At 37.0% G+C, this 20,463-nt stretch overlaps 1 protein-coding gene across 2 annotated transcripts in view; it reads right to left on the bottom strand.

Moving 5' to 3' along the window:
* Window positions 1-20,463, bottom strand: part of LOC116438193 (contactin-associated protein-like 4) — a 216,899-nt gene that overhangs the window by 54,210 nt on the left and 142,226 nt on the right. For both annotated transcript variants that reach the window (XM_032096912.1, XM_032096913.1), the window contains 3 exons: window positions 18,808-19,069; window positions 12,435-12,584; window positions 6,972-7,143 (listed from right to left, as the gene is read on the bottom strand). In XM_032096912.1, the coding sequence (XP_031952803.1) occupies window positions 6,972-7,143; window positions 12,435-12,584; window positions 18,808-19,069 (584 nt within the window). The remainder of the gene's footprint in view (window positions 1-6,971; window positions 7,144-12,434; window positions 12,585-18,807; window positions 19,070-20,463) is intronic.

The following is a 20,463-nucleotide window of genomic DNA, read 5'->3' as shown; positions in this document are numbered from 1 at the left end:
ACATCATCATCCAAAAATTGTGCTCTACATGGTCTTTACTGGTATTGACTCCCTGTCCCTACTAATTAATCTTACTAATAGTGTTCACAAATTGAAAAGTGTAGATGAAATTGATGACGATTGAACCAACCTCAATGAAAGTGAAAACAAGAGTGTAATTTAAATCTTTTAACATTAAATTTTACATCTTTCCTCTGCTTCAGAACGTATAATAGAAAGTAGCCACTAGCTACATCAAAGTAAATGTATAACTAAATTATACAGTGACCCTACGCCAAAGAAAGATTTAGAACAGAGTTTTCTGTGAAAAAACAAATCTTCTAAAAAATATTTCTCATATTTGAAACAGTATTTCTAGTTCTTCATCTGTAAAAATTAATTTTTTGTATTCATCACCATGTCTGCTAAAACCAGAAAAGCAACAGCTGATTAAACATTTACCACATATTTCTTGATAATATGCTTTTAAGTGTAGGGCATCTGAAAATGATATAATATTTTATACCGAGGCAGCAGGCTATTAATAATTATAAACTAATATTGAGAGGAGAATGCTGATCCAGAATATGAATATAATTTTGATAAGGGGAAAATAAGGACTTTGTATGTGAAGTTTCAGCTAGACTTTTTTTGTACAGTTTCTTTATCACGACTCTAAATTATGGTTAAAAGATACTTTAAAAAGAGCAAATAACTGCTGCATTTTTAATCCCTATTATTTCTTCATTCTTCAGTTTATTTAAAAAAAAGAGAGAAAAAATTTTCAGAACTGTGCAGTTATTTTTGGCTTTTTTTAAAAGACATAAACCCATTTAATTTTTTTTTTTTTTTTTTTTTTTTTTTTTTTTTTTTTTTTTTTTTGTACAAAACACTGCTGCCAGGACAAAAACACGAGAACTCCTGGTAGGAAACTGTATGTTTCTGTGTAGGGCTCAATGTAATTAGGACAGAGTCATCTGGTACTCTTTCCTCAGAGACTAAATATGCTTACATTGTAAGTTATTTAAATGACACTGTGTCCTTTAAAGTGATTTTGTGAATGGTTCATACATAATTAGGAGTTATTAAACTGATATATATTTATAAAGGAGCTGAGAGAAAATATATTAAGGAGAAATGTATGAAGGGAATTGTTTGCATTCCTAAGAGAAACATGAGCAATAGAACAATATAAAGGTATCATGTAATGAAATGGCTAAATGAAGGATCATGGGAAGACTGGTAACTGGAAACAGTCATAACAATTTAAGACTAGGATAAGGAATTAGAAAGTTTATGGAACTGAGAAAACTGAAAATAGGAAAATGGTATGACATTTATTTGCATAAAAAGAATAAAAAGTTAATAATTTATATTCAGAAAAATTAATTATTAACAAACCATCTCTCCAAAAAGACTGTAAATCTCATAAAGAATACTCTTCATATGCTAAATGTGTATATATGAGGTAAAGAATGGATTAAATGGAATTATTTTCAGTTTATTTACTATTGCATATAAATCCAGGTTTCTACTCAAAGAATAAATTTTATTTGTCTCCATGCACTTTAAATGTGTAAAACTACTACATTTAGGTGTCCATCACTTCTGTTCCAAAAGCCATCAATAACTCCAGAATCTGGGTCATGTTTCACTATCTGGAACCGGAGATGTAAAGACTCCCCTAAAGACTCCAAGACAAAGAAGGGATTTGTTTGTGCTCATCTGTAGGGAGATATTTACCATCAGGAACACAGTGGCAAAAATGCTTATTAGCTTAGGGCATTCAAAGACATTTATAAATTATGGTAAGAAGAAAACAGTTTTTCTCAAAAAATATGGTACACAGGATGATACAAGCTACCTATCAAAAATTGTTTAAAACATGTAAGCAGTTTTAATTTTGCCAAAGAAGAATGTGCTTTATCACCTGGATTTATGGTGAGACGTAGAATTAGTTTATAAAGAGAGACATGAAGCTTCAAAATGATGAGCTGCAAATATTAAATTAAATGAGATTCTGTGAGGAAACGGGAAAGAAACAGTCCCAGAAGCAAGACTAGCACAAGACCAGACAGGATTTTTAAAAGTAGTCTATTTTGAAATAAAATACAATGAGGGTAATGGAATTTATAAAAATGAGTGGTTGGATTAAACTTCTATGTTGATAAATTAGGAAGACATGCTAAGCCTGCTGGGAGCTGAAAACTAAATCTGGAAGAGCCATGCAAGAAAGGTACAATAGTCAAGGTAGAAGAGACATAAATTAACACTAGCAAATATTAGAGAAAACAAAACCAACCAACCAAAAATCTCCCATGAAGGTGTTCTTTTCCTTTTGTACCATTGAACTTGAGAAAAAAATACATAATTTTGATGAAGTATGAAAGTAATATAAGCTCAAGCCCAGGAAGTGCAAGAAAGTAATAAAACACTTTGAAAACCACTGTGGCTTGGAGGTTTAAGTGTCTTACACATGTCCTCATTGGAAAAAAACCCCAACCAAAAGCAGAAACTAATGATATTGACATAAAATGAAGGTGGTAACTACTTTCCTTCATAGGCTGTAAAAATTCAGCAAGATAAAACTATGATAAGGGCATATATAAAAAACTTTGCCCTTTGCTGCAATGCTTAAAAGCAACAACAAAAAAAGTAATTAAAAAGGAAGGGTGCAGTTCTAAATAAATTGAGCTGCACCAAGTAAGAGTTAAGTGTTATGACACTTGTATACTCTAAATATTGCTGGATTTCTATATACTGTGATTTACATAGTGGCTTTATACATCATATATTGTTTATTTATACACAAACCATCTTTTTAAAACCTACATGTAAAACTTAAATCTTATGGTCATTCAAAACTGAAAATAGCTGGAATCACTACATATAAAAATGTACCGTCTTCCTTTAAAAATTTTGGTAAGATATGTCTGTGTTCATGAAGCAGGAGATGGCTTCTAAACTGCAGCTCTAAGATGAGGATTTTAGGAGGTCCACAGTTGTAGGGGTCCCTTCCCCCCCACCATGTAGCCCTGGGAGAGGGGCTCTGAGGGGACAGAGACAGGGTTTCCCTGCCCCTGGTCAGTGTCGTTTGCCATTGGTTGGTTTGTGTTTCACTGCGCGGGCAAGGACCCTCAGTCCCATAATTCCCACAGTTCCTCGGCAGATCCCCAGCCATGCGGCTGGAGAAATAAACATCTCTCTGAAACATCTACCAAGAATCGGTCCATATATATTTCTTTCCCACGGGACTCCTGGTTTGATATATGCGTGTTGCAGTATCCCCGCTGCAACAAAATGGTGGTGAATTGCGGGCAGAACAATCCCTGATCCCTAAGCGACTGATGTGTGAGCAAACCCTGGAAACTTTTGATTCCTCTTCTCGTTTTTGTTTTGCTATTCCATATCTAAACTATGGAGGAACCGTGGAAAGACTCTTGGCTCTCCAAGCTGCATATGGATATTTATCTTAAACTTGAAAAGATTCTTGAACAATGATTTGTAAATTTTAGCTTAATTCAAGCTCAAAAGGAACTGAAACATTTCCTGGCATGGTTGTTTAAGAACTTTTTCTATGTTTCTATGTTTAATTCTTACCAAAGACTTCTGGAAGACCGTTTGGACACAGTTAAATTTTGAGTCAAAATATATGCCAATGGAAGAATATTTTCGTGAATATTATTTAATTACCGAGACTGTTGAGCAATGTCAGCTGTTTCCTGGCAAAGGGAAGCCTGGCTCAGGGATTGTGCGACCCAGGCCACATGCACCAAGCCCTCTGCAAGCAGCAGCAAGGCAGTTCCCGCGCGCAGGCGGAGCCACGTGAGCTGCAGTGTTGGCAGCAGAGCGAGGTGCGGCGGGAGCGGGGCGACCTGGCGGTGCCCTCCCGGCCCCACGCAGCACGTGGTGGAGCGAGCCCCATGAACGCCCGACCGAGAGGGGCAGTGGCGGTGGAGCAGAGCCGCACCCAGCCGAAACACGCGCTGGAGCAGGGCACAGGGGGGTCATTGCTCAGGGGCCCAGCCGAGATGTGGATGCAGCGCCTGGCAGCGGCAGCAAATCTGAGACCAGAGGAGGCGACGCACGGAGAACTGAGCGGCGTAGCCTGGCCCGGCCCACGCAGCCCCAAATGCGGACCCAGGAAGAGTGCGCAGGCACGAGCAGCTCTGGCGGCCCCAGCAGCCCCAGCAGCTCCGGCAATTCCAATGCAACGAGACAGAAAACAGCAGCCACTCAGAAAAAGGAAAATACCACAGTAGCTAAGGTTTTAGGAATAGTAAAGTGGTATAATGTTAAACAAAATTATGGTTTTATAACAAGATGTGACAACCAGCAAGACATATTCGTGCATAGAACTGCTATTAAAAAGAATAACCCTGAAAAATGCATCCCAAGCTTGGGAGATGGAGAGGTGGTAGAATTCAAAATTATACAAGGTAGAAAAGGGTTACAGGCATTGCAGGTCACTGGGCCTGATGGTGTTCCTGTAAAGGGCAGTATATATGCAAAAAATCGTAGTCATGTTAGACAGTATCTCCATCGTAGGCCCCCCCTACAGTCTCCCTTTCCTGATCCCACCTTTCCCTTTTATCCTATGTCCTATTACCCGCAGTGTATTCCCAATCCGTTTTTTCATGCATGGTTTCCCTGACAAAACCATGCCTTTGCCAATTGTTTCCCCAAAAATCCCTTTCCAATGCCGAGTGGGGGATGAAAAGGGGGAGGGAAGAAATTAAACCCTCTCCTGCACCAGTTTCCCCACAAAGCATGCTCAGAGAGTCATGTCTCCCTTCTGTCAGCCTTAATATGTTCCAGAGAATCTGTTTGGACATTCAAAGACTCAGGAGGGTGGGTTGTTTTGTTTTGAAACTGTCCTTGTTGTTTTCAATGTTAAGTTTTACATCTCTTTTGTTAAACGGGTGAAATGCCAGGGTCTCGTCCCCCTGCCATGTAGTCCTGGGAGAGGGGCCCTGAGGGCACAGACACGGGATTTCCCTGGCCCCGGCTCAGCCTTGTTCCCATTGGTTGGTTTGTGTTCCCTGTGCGGGCAGAAGGACCCTCGGGTCCCGTGACTGTAACAGTTCCTCGGCAGAGCTCCGGCCATGCGGCTGGGGAAATAAACATCTCTGAAACAGCTATCAAGAATCTGTCCATATATATTTCCTTTCCCTGGGACTCCTTGTTTGATACATCATGTTACAGTATCCCTGCTGTAACACACAGTTACTGTGAACATTGAAAAATTCATGGTAAATCAGACAGAAATTGGTATCGATTATATTGTGAGCCAGCTGGGTGATATTTTCCACTCATAATCTTGCTTAGATATCCTTTCATGTGTTTGACTTAAGAATGTGCAGATTCCCACTTAAGATTATTTTGACCTGATTCTCTTCCTGGTTTTGTCTTTTTACAATCAAGAAAGCAAGCAGTGTAACGGAAGTAAATTCAGTTGAAGAGTTGAAAAAACAGCAGTGATGCAGTGGATTAGAAGCTGGAAGGAAGTGTCATGAGGTCCATCAAAGAGGAGAGGAAGGAGACAGTTATGAGTGAAAAGCAAGAAAATAAGTCAAAGGCAGTAGTATGAAAGAAAGGCAATGAGAAACATCAATGTATGTGGCATCCCAGATATAAGTCCCTAGTAAATCATACAGTAAAGTTTTGACTGAGGCCAAACTGTGTTTTGGCATATATCTATCACACTTAGTGCCTATTGCAAAGTCAGTATTAGTTCAGTAAGGGATAAATTAGCACAATTATATATATATATGTATATATATATAGGAACTGCATATGTTTTTAATGAATGATAGGTGTAGAAATACTAGTGAGAATACACATTACAAACACAATTGAAAGGATCACATTGTAGGCAGAACTTTTATCCTTCTCTTGGACGTTTCTCTCCTTAAACTTTTATGAAAAATTAGGAAAAGAGCTAGTATTTTTTCTATCTGTCATCTACAAGGAGTATGACTGTCTCCAAAATAAGGACTGGGATAGCTGTACACTGTGTTATCTCTAGGAATGGATAGCGGGTCACAGAAATAGGTTTGTGTTACAACCTGAAATTGGCTATGGTCTTGAAGCAGATCTCTGCCTACAGTGTTTTTCCAAAAAGATAAATTTTTGAAAGTCTTATGATTCAAAAGCCAGACTTTTTGAAATCAAAGGCACTTTATGAGGATTAGAAATACAGAAAGTGAGGGAGAAGCGTTTAAAACCACAGCATACCCCTCTGCCTGCTGTGTCCTCTCAGTACAGCCTTTCACCGGATCCAAGTAAACCACTTCTGGATTAAAGACAGAATAGCTGTCTGTGACTGCATTCTTCAGAGTCTGCAGAATAAAACTTCTTCTTCCATTGCCTGTCTGTGTGTTTGCTCCCTCTCTTCTCAGCAGCCTGTGTTGTTCTGCAACACCCCCTCTGCTTTCACCACACTGAAGTCCAGCAATGTCTTTCCATCAAGCATTTCTATTTCTGGGAAGGTATACAGTCTTTCCTTTTTGGGGAGGGAGACACTTCAGCTAGGCATTCTTGTAGATAGATGCTAATTGCGAGCTATGAGATTGGTTCCGACCATGGTCTGAAAGAAGACTGCTTACTCACTTGATGGATACTATTGTATTGTGTTTCTGGACAGCTAGAATATAGGAAACAGCAGTAACTTGTAAAAACAGTATTTTTAAGGGTGGATGGGACTACAGGTCGCAGTAGGGGATTTGTATCTGCCACTTTACTTGAAAAAAATGTAAGATATTTAAAATTTTTCAGAAACATAAAATAATTTTAGGCAAAGTTAATTTTATTTGCATTTAAAGGAAGTCTACTTGCTATATGCTACATACACTGCATTTATTCTAGACTTCTAAATTCTTACAAAAGAAACAGCATGTCATTTTGTAAGTGTTCTGTTCTTTGTCATCAAGTCACTATCAGAAACAAAAAATAGACATAAATAAATAAACGAGTAAACATTATTTTCTTACCTGTCTGTAATGCCACATAAATCTATCTGAAGATCACTGAAATTGCCAAAACCATTTTGCTGAACAGAGATCATATCCACTGCTTTGTTACCAATGGAAATAAGTCGCATGCATCCTTGAAAACCACCAAATGAGGTATTACATTCAGAAATGTTTCCACTGCTAGGACAACCTGAAAGACAAATAAAAACTGGAGCTGAAAATAAATATTTTATTGAAAAAATGTTATATTACAAAAGTAGATTGAACTTCGATAACCTCCACGTTTTAAACTTTGTGGTGGGAGAACTTCAGCCAGAAGCTCTTCTGATAAGCCATGACTGTATGACTACAAAGAAATACTTCTCTGCAGTCTTACTGTTTCTAAAGCATATGCAAAAACATCACTAAAAGTTTTGGTAAAGGATAACCTAAGCAAAAGTTCCAAAGCAATGAACGCAGTCAAAATATGAGCACGTTGACTGGGAGACCGCAGTCCCAGAATGTTCGGTTACGATACAAGGTCACATGATTTGAACAAGTTTTAAGAACAATTGAAGTCAAACAAGAAAAAAAGTTACTAAGTACAGTGATTTTACTCTATCAGCTGTCAAGAAGATTTTGTAAAGTACTGAAACTTCTTGTTGCAGACCATCAATGACTCAACTAGGAGAGATGCTCCATTGAACCTGCTACTCATGGACAAGGAAGAAATGGTTGAAAATGTAAAGATCAAGGACAGTCTTGGTTACAGCAAACATGAAGTTGTAGAGTTTACGAGCCACAGAGAAGAGAGCAAGAAATAAAAGCCCAGAATTACAACCCTGGATTTCAGAAGAGCCAAATTTTTTCTGTTCAGGATCTGTTTTGAGGATACCGTTAGAAATTGCCTTGGAGAGCAAAACAGCTGGATAGCTTTCAACAAGAAAGCTCTTCAGAGCATAAGAGAAGTCCATAGCAATATCAGAATAGTTAAGCAAGTGTGGCATAAGGCCTGCAAACATAAACATGGAGCTCCTGAGTGAGTACAAACACAAAAACAAAGTATACAAAACGTGGTAGCAGGGACATACAACTTAGAGGGGATTACAAAGACATTACCTGCATGTCTAGGAATGCACTTAGGAAACCAAGAGAAGCTAAAACTTGCCAAGGAAGCTGAAGTGCAACAAATAGGTTTCTGTCGGTACAACAGTAGGAAAAGGAAGGCTTCTAGGGTAGGAAACTCAGTGACACGGGTCTAGAAAAGAATTGTTTCCTTCAAGGTCTTTTTCTTCACTAGTAAAACTGATCCTTAGACTTCCCATATCTTAGCAGAGCATGAAAAAAGAATGTAGTATCCACAGTAAAGAACAATGAGCCCAAGGTGCACCTGAGGGTGCTGCAGGAGCTGGTCAATGCCATTTTAACAATTGCCATTGTCATTGTGAATTCATTAACATTTTAATCCTCAAAGGGTCTCGGCATTTTGCTGAACTTCTTTATAATTAGAGAAGGCCGATGTTACACCCATCTTCAAGAAACTAGAGGGCCGTTAAGTCTTATGGCAGTCCCTGGCAAATTTACAGAGTGAAACTTCTTAAAGCCATTTCTAAACATGCAAAGGACAAGAAGTTAACTGGCTAACTTTAGCTTCAAGGTTAAATCATGCCTGACCAAGGCCTTTGTTTTCTGTGCTGAAATGATAAGCAGTATAGATAAAGGGAGAGCAGTGAGCATTGCATACCATGACTTTAGAAGACTTAAGAGTCTTTTATAGTCTCCCTATCACCAGATTCATGATATATGGGTGGGATAAACAGGCAGTCGATGACACAAAGTCCAGCTGATGCTCACTGAGCAGAAGATTCTCCAGAGATCAGAAGTGGTATCTATAATGTCTTCATTAATGACCTGGATGATGACACAGCACACACTTTCAGCAAGCCTGCAACTGATACCAACCAGGTCAGGTTCCAAATGTTGGAGAGGAGGGCTACAACTTAAAGGGGCTTGGACAGGAATGCCGTGAAATTCACTAAGAGCAGGATCAAGATTTTTAATCTGAGATAGAACAAGTCCACGTAATAATCCAAACTGGAGGATAACTGTCCAGAGAGAGGCCTGAGATCCTAGTGTCCATCAAGTGGAGCATGAGCTGGGAAAGTGCTCTTGCAGCACAGAAGGCCAATGCCTTTCTAGGATGTATTATTAAGAGCACAGTCAGCAAATCTTGAGAAGTGGTCCTTCCTGCTACAGGGCACTTGCGAGGCCATATCTGGAGTGCGGTAGTTCTGGGCTCCCCAGTACAGGACATCAGTGTCCTAGAGTAAGGCCAGAGGAGGCCTCCAAGATGGTTAGGAAGCTGAATGCAGTTATGAGGAGACGCTGAGAGATATGGGCCTACTCAGACTTAAGAAGAGAAGATAAAGCTATCTGATAAGATAGCACAGAGAAGATGGAGCAAGACTACTTCCAGCAGTGCATGGTGATAGGCCAAGAGGCAAAGGACAAAACTAAAAACCTACAAATTTGGATCATAAGTCGTAAGACACAAGCAACAAGTGTTTTTACTGTGACAGTGGTCCATAGGGGAACAGTTTGCCCCAAGAAGTTGTAGTATTTCCATCTTTGCAGCTGTTCAAGCCTTGAGTGGTCACATCCCCGTACATGTTGATCTAATCAGACTTGTTTAGAACAGAGGCTTAGACTACATACTATCTGAGTGTTCACACTCTGTAAGAATCTAGTATTGTGGTTTATCTATTGTCTTGCTGATCCTGAAATGCCTTGTTCACTGATTACCAATTAATTAAACATTTGTAGTAAATAAATAAATAGTTTTAATCCTGATTTGATTTAAACCACATCCATTGAGTAGTTTTTCCCTGTGGCAACTCAGCACTGCACTACAATGCTTAAATGGTTTTTATTTTGGCTTTCTTCCAAGGAGTATTATTGCTTTTGGAATGATGCACAAGGGTCATCCTTTGATCTTAGACAAACAATACTGCATTCTGGTTCACAGCATTTGAAGACCTTCTTGTTTCAGGATGCTAGGAAGAAACAGTGAGTTTTAAGACACTTCTCTGTTCCACAGAGCTAATGGGTACTTCTGAAGTCCTATAAAGACAGTGGACAGGCTTATGATACAGGAAAAGCAAAATGACAGTGGAAATTACTAAATATATTCAGATGAGTGTGCAACAACATAAATAGTATATATATGTTTTTGAGAAATATAGATTAGAAAATGAATTAAAACTGAAATTTAACAAGTTAATAAACTTTCAGTGTGTATAACTCTGTTTAGGAACTAAACTGTTCAAAATTGTTATCATGTTTCTAAAGGCAAATGTTTATTACCTACTTGGCATGTTTCTTGAAGAACAACGTGTGGACTTGAAAAAGTCCAAACAGGAGCACAGTAAGTTTTCAGCAACACACACAGACAAATCAATTATAGGTCTTACCACATGCTTTACAGCATTCTACAATTGAACAGTAACACAAGTTCTGTCATTTCTGGTGAAAAATATGATGCTCATTTGAGAATAAGATATCTATTTATTTATTTGAACTCCACTGGAAGTAAATAAATAATAGATAAACAAACAAATAAATAAAGGCCAGAGAAAGCAGGAAAAGTTAACAATTTTTAGACTTAGCCATTTTACAAAATTTTGTCTCAGATATATTTTCCTTGGTGTCTCTTTTTAAAAAATTGTCTTCTGTTAGAGAAAAGACAATACCATTAACATTAATTAAATTGTGTTTCCTTATAATTGTAGACTGGTTATTAAAGATAAGAAGAAATCGTTTAATCATTAAATTTACATTATGTGCTTATTGCAATATTAAATAATCTCATTTTCCCTTAGAGTTGCAGTGAGTTATTATTACAAGAACTGAGAGAGGTTATAGATCCTTGATGATGGCATGACTAGAAATTGTGCTGACATAACACTAAAATATTTTCACGTTTATTACACATTTTTCTAGTTAAGCATACACATTTTCTACATAATTTGTATTCATTAAAACAAGTAAACCAATCACCAAGTCCCCAGGACATCTCCCCTGAAAGGCTGATACTCATATTTTAACAACCAGCACAAACACAGTAAATATTCATATAAACTTGGAAATAAAGTAAAAATGCATTGTCTGCATTTTGACACTGGTATATAACACAAAAATTTAATAAAGAATTTTCTAAACTCAGAAACCCACTTCTAGCATTCCTTAACTTTGCATGACATGCATGAGCTGCAGATTTCAGCTATAAGGCTGAGATCAGAGAATCTGAGGGATGGATATGCAGTTGGTACTTTCAGTGTGCCTGGAATTATTTTGTCCCCTCCACATTGCGAAAGACAAATAGAAATGTCCTTGTACACTTTAATCGAATATGCTGCACCTTTTAACTGCCCACATCCCTTCTGAACTGTTCATCTATGTCATCAAATCTGCAGTGATGAAAATCACCTAATCAGAGGTCTGGGAATCTGAAGCAACAAAGAAAGGATTATTCAAGATCCTTGCATCTTTGTCTGATTTTGCTAATTATTAGCCAAGTCAAGGGGTATTTTTAGTAGAAAAGAGTAGATACCAGATGTGAAAATTCATGTAACCACTCATGTAGCAGTTACTGTACTTAAGAGTATGCTTGTGAGCATAAAATTTATTTAAAACCTATTGTTTCAAGGGAAGTGATCTGTGGATAATGACTTGACCCATACTCATCTAGTGCTTTTTACACAACCTTATCAGTTTTCTCAGAAATTTGAGAATTATTAATAAATAGTTCAACCATTAATGTTTAAAAGAGAGGAAGCATTAGGCTAATAATGCGCTCAGATGATTTTTATCATTGCTATTATGCAGTCCCTTCCCAGTGGAATTATATGAATAACAGATCAACTTGTTCTACTCTGTCAGTAAAAATACTTGTTATTAATGACATAATCTCTTGACGACAGATGACTGCTGATATTCTTAGAGAAATGAAGATACATAAATGTAGATTTTAGGTACAAATTATATTTGTCAAACACTGAAAAGTTGTATCACTGTGGTAAAAGAAAAAATCTGTGTATCATACAAAGAGGGTATTTACACTGGTAAGCATACACGTAAGGTGAAAACTTGAAGTCGTTCCAGCGGAAGATTCTCCAAAGTATTAATTTAGCAAAAGAGTAAGTCTGCACCAATATAAACCTTTGCATGTCTGTTTGATTTCCAGCCAGACTATATTCAATTATTAGAGCACGACACAAGTTATGATGATCTAAAATGTGACCAAAGATTTAGGGTGGTGATTTATTCTACCCAACATGGTAAAATTCGAAAGAAACTGAAACGAAAAGCATCATAACAGTGCCTGAACCAAGCCATGCAAAGATGACTTGAAGCAAGCCAAACAATTCATTTGATTAGATATGTCAGGAAAAATTGGTGTGTAACTGTTGTATATTGCCAACATAAACAAACAACATATTTCACCTCCAAAGTAGAAAACATCTCCTGAATAAATCTGCAGAGGTATGGAGACATGAGCAGACGAGGTCCCATCATTGTCCACTCTTACACTGATACGATTCCTTTTGACAGAGAGAGATACAGAATGCCACTGGCCATTATTTAATCCAGCACCTGAAAGAAAAATAAACCACCAAAATTTAGTATAAACTTCCTCCAATTGTTATACAATCTAAATGTTTTAGAGTAGAAAGGAGAAGGGACTAACAGAACAATCATAGCCCACACAAAATCTCCAAGTGATAGTGAAATGAAAAAGAACTTAATAAGTACAAGCATCTTTTGTGAAGACAGAACTTGCTTCACATCTGATAAATAAAAAGGTACTTCAGTGAATAAGTATTAGTGTTGTAGTACTATTGTTGTAGCCTAATTATCTGTAACACATCATTTAACATGACTGCGAAGAGTATCCTCCCAATCTGTGGAGGTTATCATTAAGACATCATTGTGATGGTTGATACACTATTTTAAACATAATACATATTTTTACTACACTGTACCAAAGGATTTCTTCATATTTTAGAATAAAAAGTAGTCATTACAGTACAACATGGCAAAACAGCAAAATACTGTAGATGCTAAAAGCTTCAGTAATCATCATGTCAATCTCACAAAATTTTTTTTCTTTCAGCTGATTCTTTTATTGGATGTGTATGGGAAAATATTCTGAGAGTTTAGCCACCACCACAAATTTACATTACCTCTGGCTGTGTAAGTGTAAGGTGCCACAAAACAATGAACCTATAGTCCTGATTCTGGAAAGCACTTATGTATACATAAAAAAATTCTGCACAGGGTAGCATGTAACCACTTTATTATCTTTAAAAAGTGCTTAAAGTCAATCATGTTCTTGAGTGTTCTTCAGAACAGAGATACTGATTCAGTGAATACAACCTTTAAATTAGCCAAAGCCTTTTCTTGACTGCAGAGTGCCTATGATTTGTGATCTGTGATTTCCCTCTTGAAATGTCATGTATTTATGTACTTCTCTCTAGAACATGTTGTATATGCTACAGTAACAGTACATGAGTTAAGAGACTCATTCAAACAGAAAGAAAAGAAATAAAAAGAGAAGGATGAGAAGGTTCAAATAGCTAAATTACAGTGTAACTAGGATTCATAGATTGTTGACTACCATAATCTAAATACAAGATTGTCATACAATGAAGAGATAAACCCTAGAAAAACATTGCAAACTCAGATGAACTATAACCTAGATAGTATCTCCAATATGTTTAAGATAATATTAGTCCTATATACCTTTTCTCTCATTTTTTCCTTACTCCGATCAGTATATTTATTAGGGAACACATAACAAGAAATCTTAAACATTTTGCTTTATCCCCAGCCTCTCACAGGTACTTCAAGTGATTGATGTTTTCCTCAGTCACATCTCTTCAATACATTATCTTTTCCTTTAGAAATCAAAGAGTCATAGAATCATAAAGCATTTTGTGCTGCAACTGACCTCTAAAACCAGTTAGTCCAATGTCCCTTTTTGCAGGGAATTTTTTCCTGGATCAGGTTGCCAAAACCCCCATACAAGATAACCTTGAACCTTTCCAGGAGTGGAACATGTAAATATAACCTGTTTCACTTTAAAATTATTACCTCTTTTTCTGACACTACAGATCCTTGGAGGAAAAAAGAATAAAAATCTCCATTACAGGCCTTCTCTTAAGTATTGACAGGCTACAGTAAGGTCTCCCTAAGCTTTTTCTTTTTATTCTCCAGGCTGACAAACATCGATTCTCTCAGCCTGTCTTAATAGAGATGTGCTCCAGCCCTCTGATTATTTTCATGGCCCTCCTCTAGTCTCCCTCTAGAAGGACCATGTTTTTCTTGTGTTGGGGACCCCAGAGCTTGACACAGTTCTTGAGGTGGGGTCTCATCTACCAGCACCACCAAGTTCTTTTCGGCAGGCCTGCTCTCTATCCCCTCCTACCCCAGCCTGTGCTGATACTGGGAGGCACTCAAACCCAGGTGCAGGAACTTGCATTTGGCTTTGTTGAGCTTCATGAGGTTCACATGGGTCCATTCTTCAAGTATATCAAGTGTTGCATCCCTTCCCTAAAGCAAATCAACTGTACCACTTAGGTTGATGTCAGCAGCAAGCTTGTTGAGGATGCACTTGATCTCACTACCTATGTCATTACTGAAAATATTAAATCTAGCAATTAACTCTGTCACTTTATTTGAATTGTTACAAGGATAACTGATTTCAATTTTTAGTTCTGCATTCTGCTTCAGTAGCTCCTTGTTCTGGTGGGTAAACCATATTCAAAACCTTGCAATATTTGACTGTGAAGGTAGGTAAGAGACTGTCCTAACATAAATAATAGTATTTCAGACTATCAAAAGTTTTGGTTACTGGAAAATTAATAATATGAATTTTACACTTTTTGGTTTGGTGAATGTAGTTTATCTTACTGACCTACTATATGATTTTGCAATGGATATTCTATCTCCCCTTCTTAGAGGTTGGCATGATTAGAGATATTCAACAATATTCACGTAGCTCAAGTTAAGGCTTCCTAGAAGTCCCTTTTATTAAGTCTGGGAACTGGGGAATGCCATTGTGGGAGCACAAGACATTCTGAAGAAAACAGTTTATTTTAGCCCTTGAATTGAGAACCTTGACTAAATTCACATTTGCTTGTGTGGAGCCACTGAGTGGTACAACATCTCAGTGGAAGAGGCCAGTGGACTACTAACACATTCCATCTAAAAATTATATTGTCTGCTGCTCTACTACAAGTTAGAAAAATGCTTAACTACAAACAAGTAGGAAAAAACAAAGCAATTAATTTTTTTAGTACATAATAAGGTAGCTATTAAACAAGATGTCCATTTATTCTCATTAGTTCCATCACTTTAAATCTAAGTATTAAAATAGGGCCTATGGGATGTCTTGCAGAAAAATGACACCCGACCTCAGGAACACATACATAAAAATACCGTGTATATAAATTTTTAAGAGATCAGTGAGAAACAAAAAAAAAGTTTAGAGGAAGTAATTCATAGATTACTCTGAAGTATAACAATCAAATCCCATGATTATTAACATCACTTAATTAAAAGCTGCATGGAAATTAAAAGCTGTGTAGAAATAGAGGGTCAGAGAAGAAACTGAGTAATAAGATCTAACATTTACACATACTGTAATTTAATTTGGTCTCATCATTCAAAACAAATTAACTTTGTGTTGATTTCTCTTTTTTTAAAATCTATGTTACTTCTTTGTGATTATTTGATGTATGACTTGGAAAAGAGGCTACAAATGAAAGCTATTAAGCAACTATTCTGCAAAACAAAGAACTTACTATAACTTAATTACTTATGAATTAACATGCCATTCTCCTCGGTTTTATATGGTTGAAGAAATTCTTAAAAAACACAGGATAATTAATTAAAGAGTTGTGCACAAAGAAATATGCTCCGATTTAATTATCAAATACTATGTGTGTGTGTGTGTGTGTGTGTGTGTGTGAGAGAGAGAGAGAAAGTCAGGTCATAAGTCCCTGCCTATAAGGGAGCAAACCTGTCCAACCATCCATAATTTAATTACTCAATCTCCAAATGCAGACTTGAATTGCTTCAGTGATTGCTACAACAAACCCTTCAAAAACTTAAGGAAAAGTTTCCCATATGGTTTTGTTAGATAAATTCTTTCTCCGAAGAGAATAAGATGATTTTGCTGTAGCTTTTGCCTTCACAAAGACAAACACAATTCCTCCTGTTAGACTTTATGAACAGAAAGCTTAACCTAGCATGGGAGCATTAAATTCTGTTTCAGCATAGAAAGGCAAGATTTATTTTAGGATGTTTATGTATTGTGTTGCAGCTTTGAAACTGAATAAATTGCTCCATGTGCAAGTCTACCTACAGCTGTTAAAGTGCCACCACGGTCAGCTGGTCTGTTAAAATGACAGTGCATGACAACAGTTTCTTTAACATACATCATCTAATTGAACAGCAATTGAAATAGCTCCTAAAAAGCCAAATTCATCACTGCTAACTACATAGCAATGACGTTCTTACTAAGAAATTGACATTTTCAAATGACAAGCCTAGGGAAATTTCTTGTCATTAAAGTGGTACTCTTTGTGCATCAGTTATTTTAGATTATAAAAAATACCAAGGCCATTTCTATTATCACCCACAGGAACAGGATCAAAGTATTTATGTAACTTTCAACATTATCTATGATCATTAGAGGCTTATAGTCATTTCCTGAGTTAAAATAAGCAACGGTTTAAAATTTTACTTGTAATCATTATACACCTGTAGAAACATAATGAACTTTGCAGTTTCTTCTCCTCTCCTCTCCTCTCCTCTCCTCTCCTCTCCTCTCCTCTCCTCTCCTCTCCTCTCCTCTCCTCTCCTCTCCTCTCCTCTCCTCTCCTCTCCTCTCCTCTCCTCTCCTCTCCTCTCCTCTCCTCTCCTCTCCTCTCCTCTCCTCTCCTCTCCTCTCCTCTCCTCTCCTCTCCTCTCCTCTCCTCTCCTCTCCTCTCCTCTCCTCTCCTCTCCTCTCCTCTCTCCTCCCCATGCATTTTAATTTTTTAAGAGGAATTAAAGTAAGGAATCAATCTAAAAGAAACAGGGTCATGGAACAAAGATTAAGAAGATCTCATCTTCAAATCCTGTGGCTGTTTCTTTGCCCTGCTTGGTTCTCTTTGGTCTGCCTTAAACTGCCTAATAAGTTTAGTGAAAAATTTAGATCAATTGATTCTTATTTTGTCTTCATACTGATTATAACTTGTTTGGGGGTTTCTCACTTCTTTTGCATTATATAATTGGAACTTTGCTTCTTTCACACTGATAATATTCTGCTTTGTGAATATGACATGGAAAATACATGCTTGTGTATGGGTCAAAATAAATCAAAGATCACGTGATATTCTGAACATCATAAATGTGTTTTCTGCATCCAAATTTACCACTGCTTCTACAATATATTCCTCCAGCTAGTGGACTCTGGTTATCTTTGTCCATACAGAAACCACTCCAACCCAGCCTCATTTCCTCATCTTCATATATTCCTTGTAATCCCATTTATCCACTAGTCTCTATTGTGCAGTTTTTCCTGTCTTAGAACTCATCATATCATATCACATCATATAATCCATCTACAAGTAAAGGGCAAAATTCAATTTGTTTGCATAAATGATGAGAAGCTCTAGGGCAGCTGTGATACATGGAATGTCAGAAAATAGTACAATACTGATGAAGTGCTGCTAGGTGAAGGTGATGATATTATTGCATGATGAAGCTACTGAATCTCAGCATTTTATGAGTAAGACTTAGAAGGTGGAGATGATGTTGTTTCTGTCCTGTTCTCATATTTCCTGAAAGATGGAGATTCCTGACTGGGCCAACAGTCTTCTTGTTCTCACATCAAGTGCTAACAGTACTCAGAAAAACTGAGGAGACTCTTTGTGAAAGACTTAGTCCCATTCCTGCCAGGGAGGAGAGAGAAAGTTAAAGCTGGAATCTGCTTCTTAGAATCCCATCTGAATACTCTGTAACATGACTAAACATCACTATAGTTGCTTCATTCTCTTGTCTTGACATACTTGTTTGCCAAGGGTGAAATTACTCATCAGAAAACTAGATGGTACTAGCTTTCTGAAAATCTAACTTTCACCCTGTGGGATGCCTAGCAGTGCACTACCAAAAGTAAATTATCTAGTCTCAATTCAGTGTTTAACGACAAATCAAAACCCTTTAGCTCTCAGGTATTCATTTTCCTCAAGCTCCTTTTTATTTTTATCGTAGACTCAAACTTGCCCTGGTTTTCTGAAACACAATCTGGAATTGGCATCCACTGTTTCAATTTAATGGACATCTCTGCAACTGAGAACTCTAAAAAATAAAAGACATGATATTTATAAGGATATATAACTTTATAAAACAATTAGTTATTTGATACCTGTTGAAAGCACTGACAAATGGTGAAAAACATCTTAATGACTTCGCTTGACAGAGTAAGAAACTGAATTTCTTACACTTCACAACTGAAAAAGCTGCTTAGATTGCCCAGATTATACACATGAGCTGTACCTACTGTATGCATGTTAAATTAAGGACTCAATTTTTCAGTCTATATTACTGCAAGTAATTTCTACTCACTCATGGGGAAAAAAGAATAGGTATGTTTGTGAGAAAAGAAAGAATTTAGAAATAATTGGGTGTAAAATTCCCACAAGTAAAGCATGGTTGCACACATACCACTCATAAAAGTAAGTCAAGAAAGCAGGTACTAAGTGAAATAACTTTTAATTTTTTTTTTATGCAGAGGAGTCTTGGAATTTTTTTTCTTCATTTCTGTTACCTGCAGTGATGTCACTCAGTACTCTTCCTGTTTTATGAAGATTGATTTTGACTCTCCCATCACTCAGATATAAGAGGAAACCACCTGAAGAATGGTGCTGTTTACTGGAGAACAGTAGTCCTTCCTTGTTCCAAGTGCGAAACTGAAAACCGACAAATACTTCATCTTGCCCTGACGTGCCTGGCAGTGCCAGGTAACTGCTGGAGCTCCGAAATGTTACTGGAACCACCTGTGGCTCTAAACATGAGAAAGACACATTGCCCTAGAAAGAAATGAAACAATTATGTTATTAGGAAGAGTCATGAGAATTTCTCCATGGAAACTGCAGTTTCAAAACATGGTGCATAGTACTTGAATGTATTACTCTAAAAATCAACCATGAACATCATCAGTTTGAGAAATGTTAACATAGTTTTCTGACCAGAATAGATTCATCTGCCTGAGCAAAGAGTGGCAAGGACCTTTGAGGGAATGAGGTAAGTTCCTAAATTATGAGGCTGATTTAATGTTACCTCAGGAGCTGGAAAGACCAACTTTGTTCCTAGTTTGGCTCTGCCTCAGTAAGCATTAGGGACTTGACAAATCCTTGAATGTTAAATAAAATGCCACTGAATGCATGTAAACACTTACGTGGGTCTAAATGCTTGGATACAGAGAAGTGTTGAGCTTGGCACTGATTGTGTAAGACAATGTTAACTTTAAGAAAAAAACTATTTCCAAATTAATGCAGTTGGAGATGTGCACCAACTCCAATATTTGTTTTCACAAACAGAAAATTTCCACATATAAACTCTTGCTAATTACAAATGCAAAACACATACTTCTTAAATCAAGAGGGAATGTGGTTTTGAGCAGGCCCATATGGACTAGAGGATGAGTTGGATTTATGCATCTAGCATTTATTTTGTGCTTACCTTTTTCTGAAATAACTGTTTCTTAGGTAAACTTGTGGTTGAATTCATTGAGAAACTCTGAGAGTAACCTGCATCTGTACTTGTACTGAGTGATGCAGATAAGAAATCTGGAATGGGAATAATGCATTTTTTGCATCTGGTGTCAGAGTTAGTTAATACTTTATGGTGCTTGATAGTAGTATACTGTGCACTCTGATCTAATGGCTTGCTGACACCATTTGAACTATAAATAATTTGTTCTGAACAAAGGATTACTAAAGATTAATGTCTTTGGAATTTAAAGTACACTTAATTTCTGTTCAACACAAAGAGGTTTTAAACTTTTAAATATACATAAAACTTTGACCTCAGTAAAAAGTTTCAAAATCAGTTTAAGAAAAATACTCGCTAGTCTCTGGTGTGGCAAGGTATTAAAGTTTATGGGTTTTAATTTTCTTCAAAGAAAATATATAAATAAGTAAAAGCATTGTCTTATGAACTCAGCTGTACAGAAGTGAATAGTCAGCTAAACCTGACACATAGCAAAAAGGCACTCATCAGATTAATAAACCTTGTTAAATGCTAAAAGCTGGCCATTTGCAGATTCCCCCAGTAAAGTGCAAATTTAACTGGGATTCTATGGTCACAGAGATACTTTCTATAATATTTACATTATGAATCATCTCCTATATTGTTTTGAAAGTAGCACAACAATTTAAAACATTTGACCTGAAAATAATGAAATTTCCTATTACAAATAATT

This window comes from Corvus moneduloides, chromosome Z, assembly GCF_009650955.1.
Source record: "Corvus moneduloides isolate bCorMon1 chromosome Z, bCorMon1.pri, whole genome shotgun sequence".
Classification (NCBI taxonomy): Eukaryota; Metazoa; Chordata; class Aves; order Passeriformes; family Corvidae; genus Corvus; species Corvus moneduloides.
This window is presented reverse-complemented; position numbering and strand designations above follow the sequence as displayed.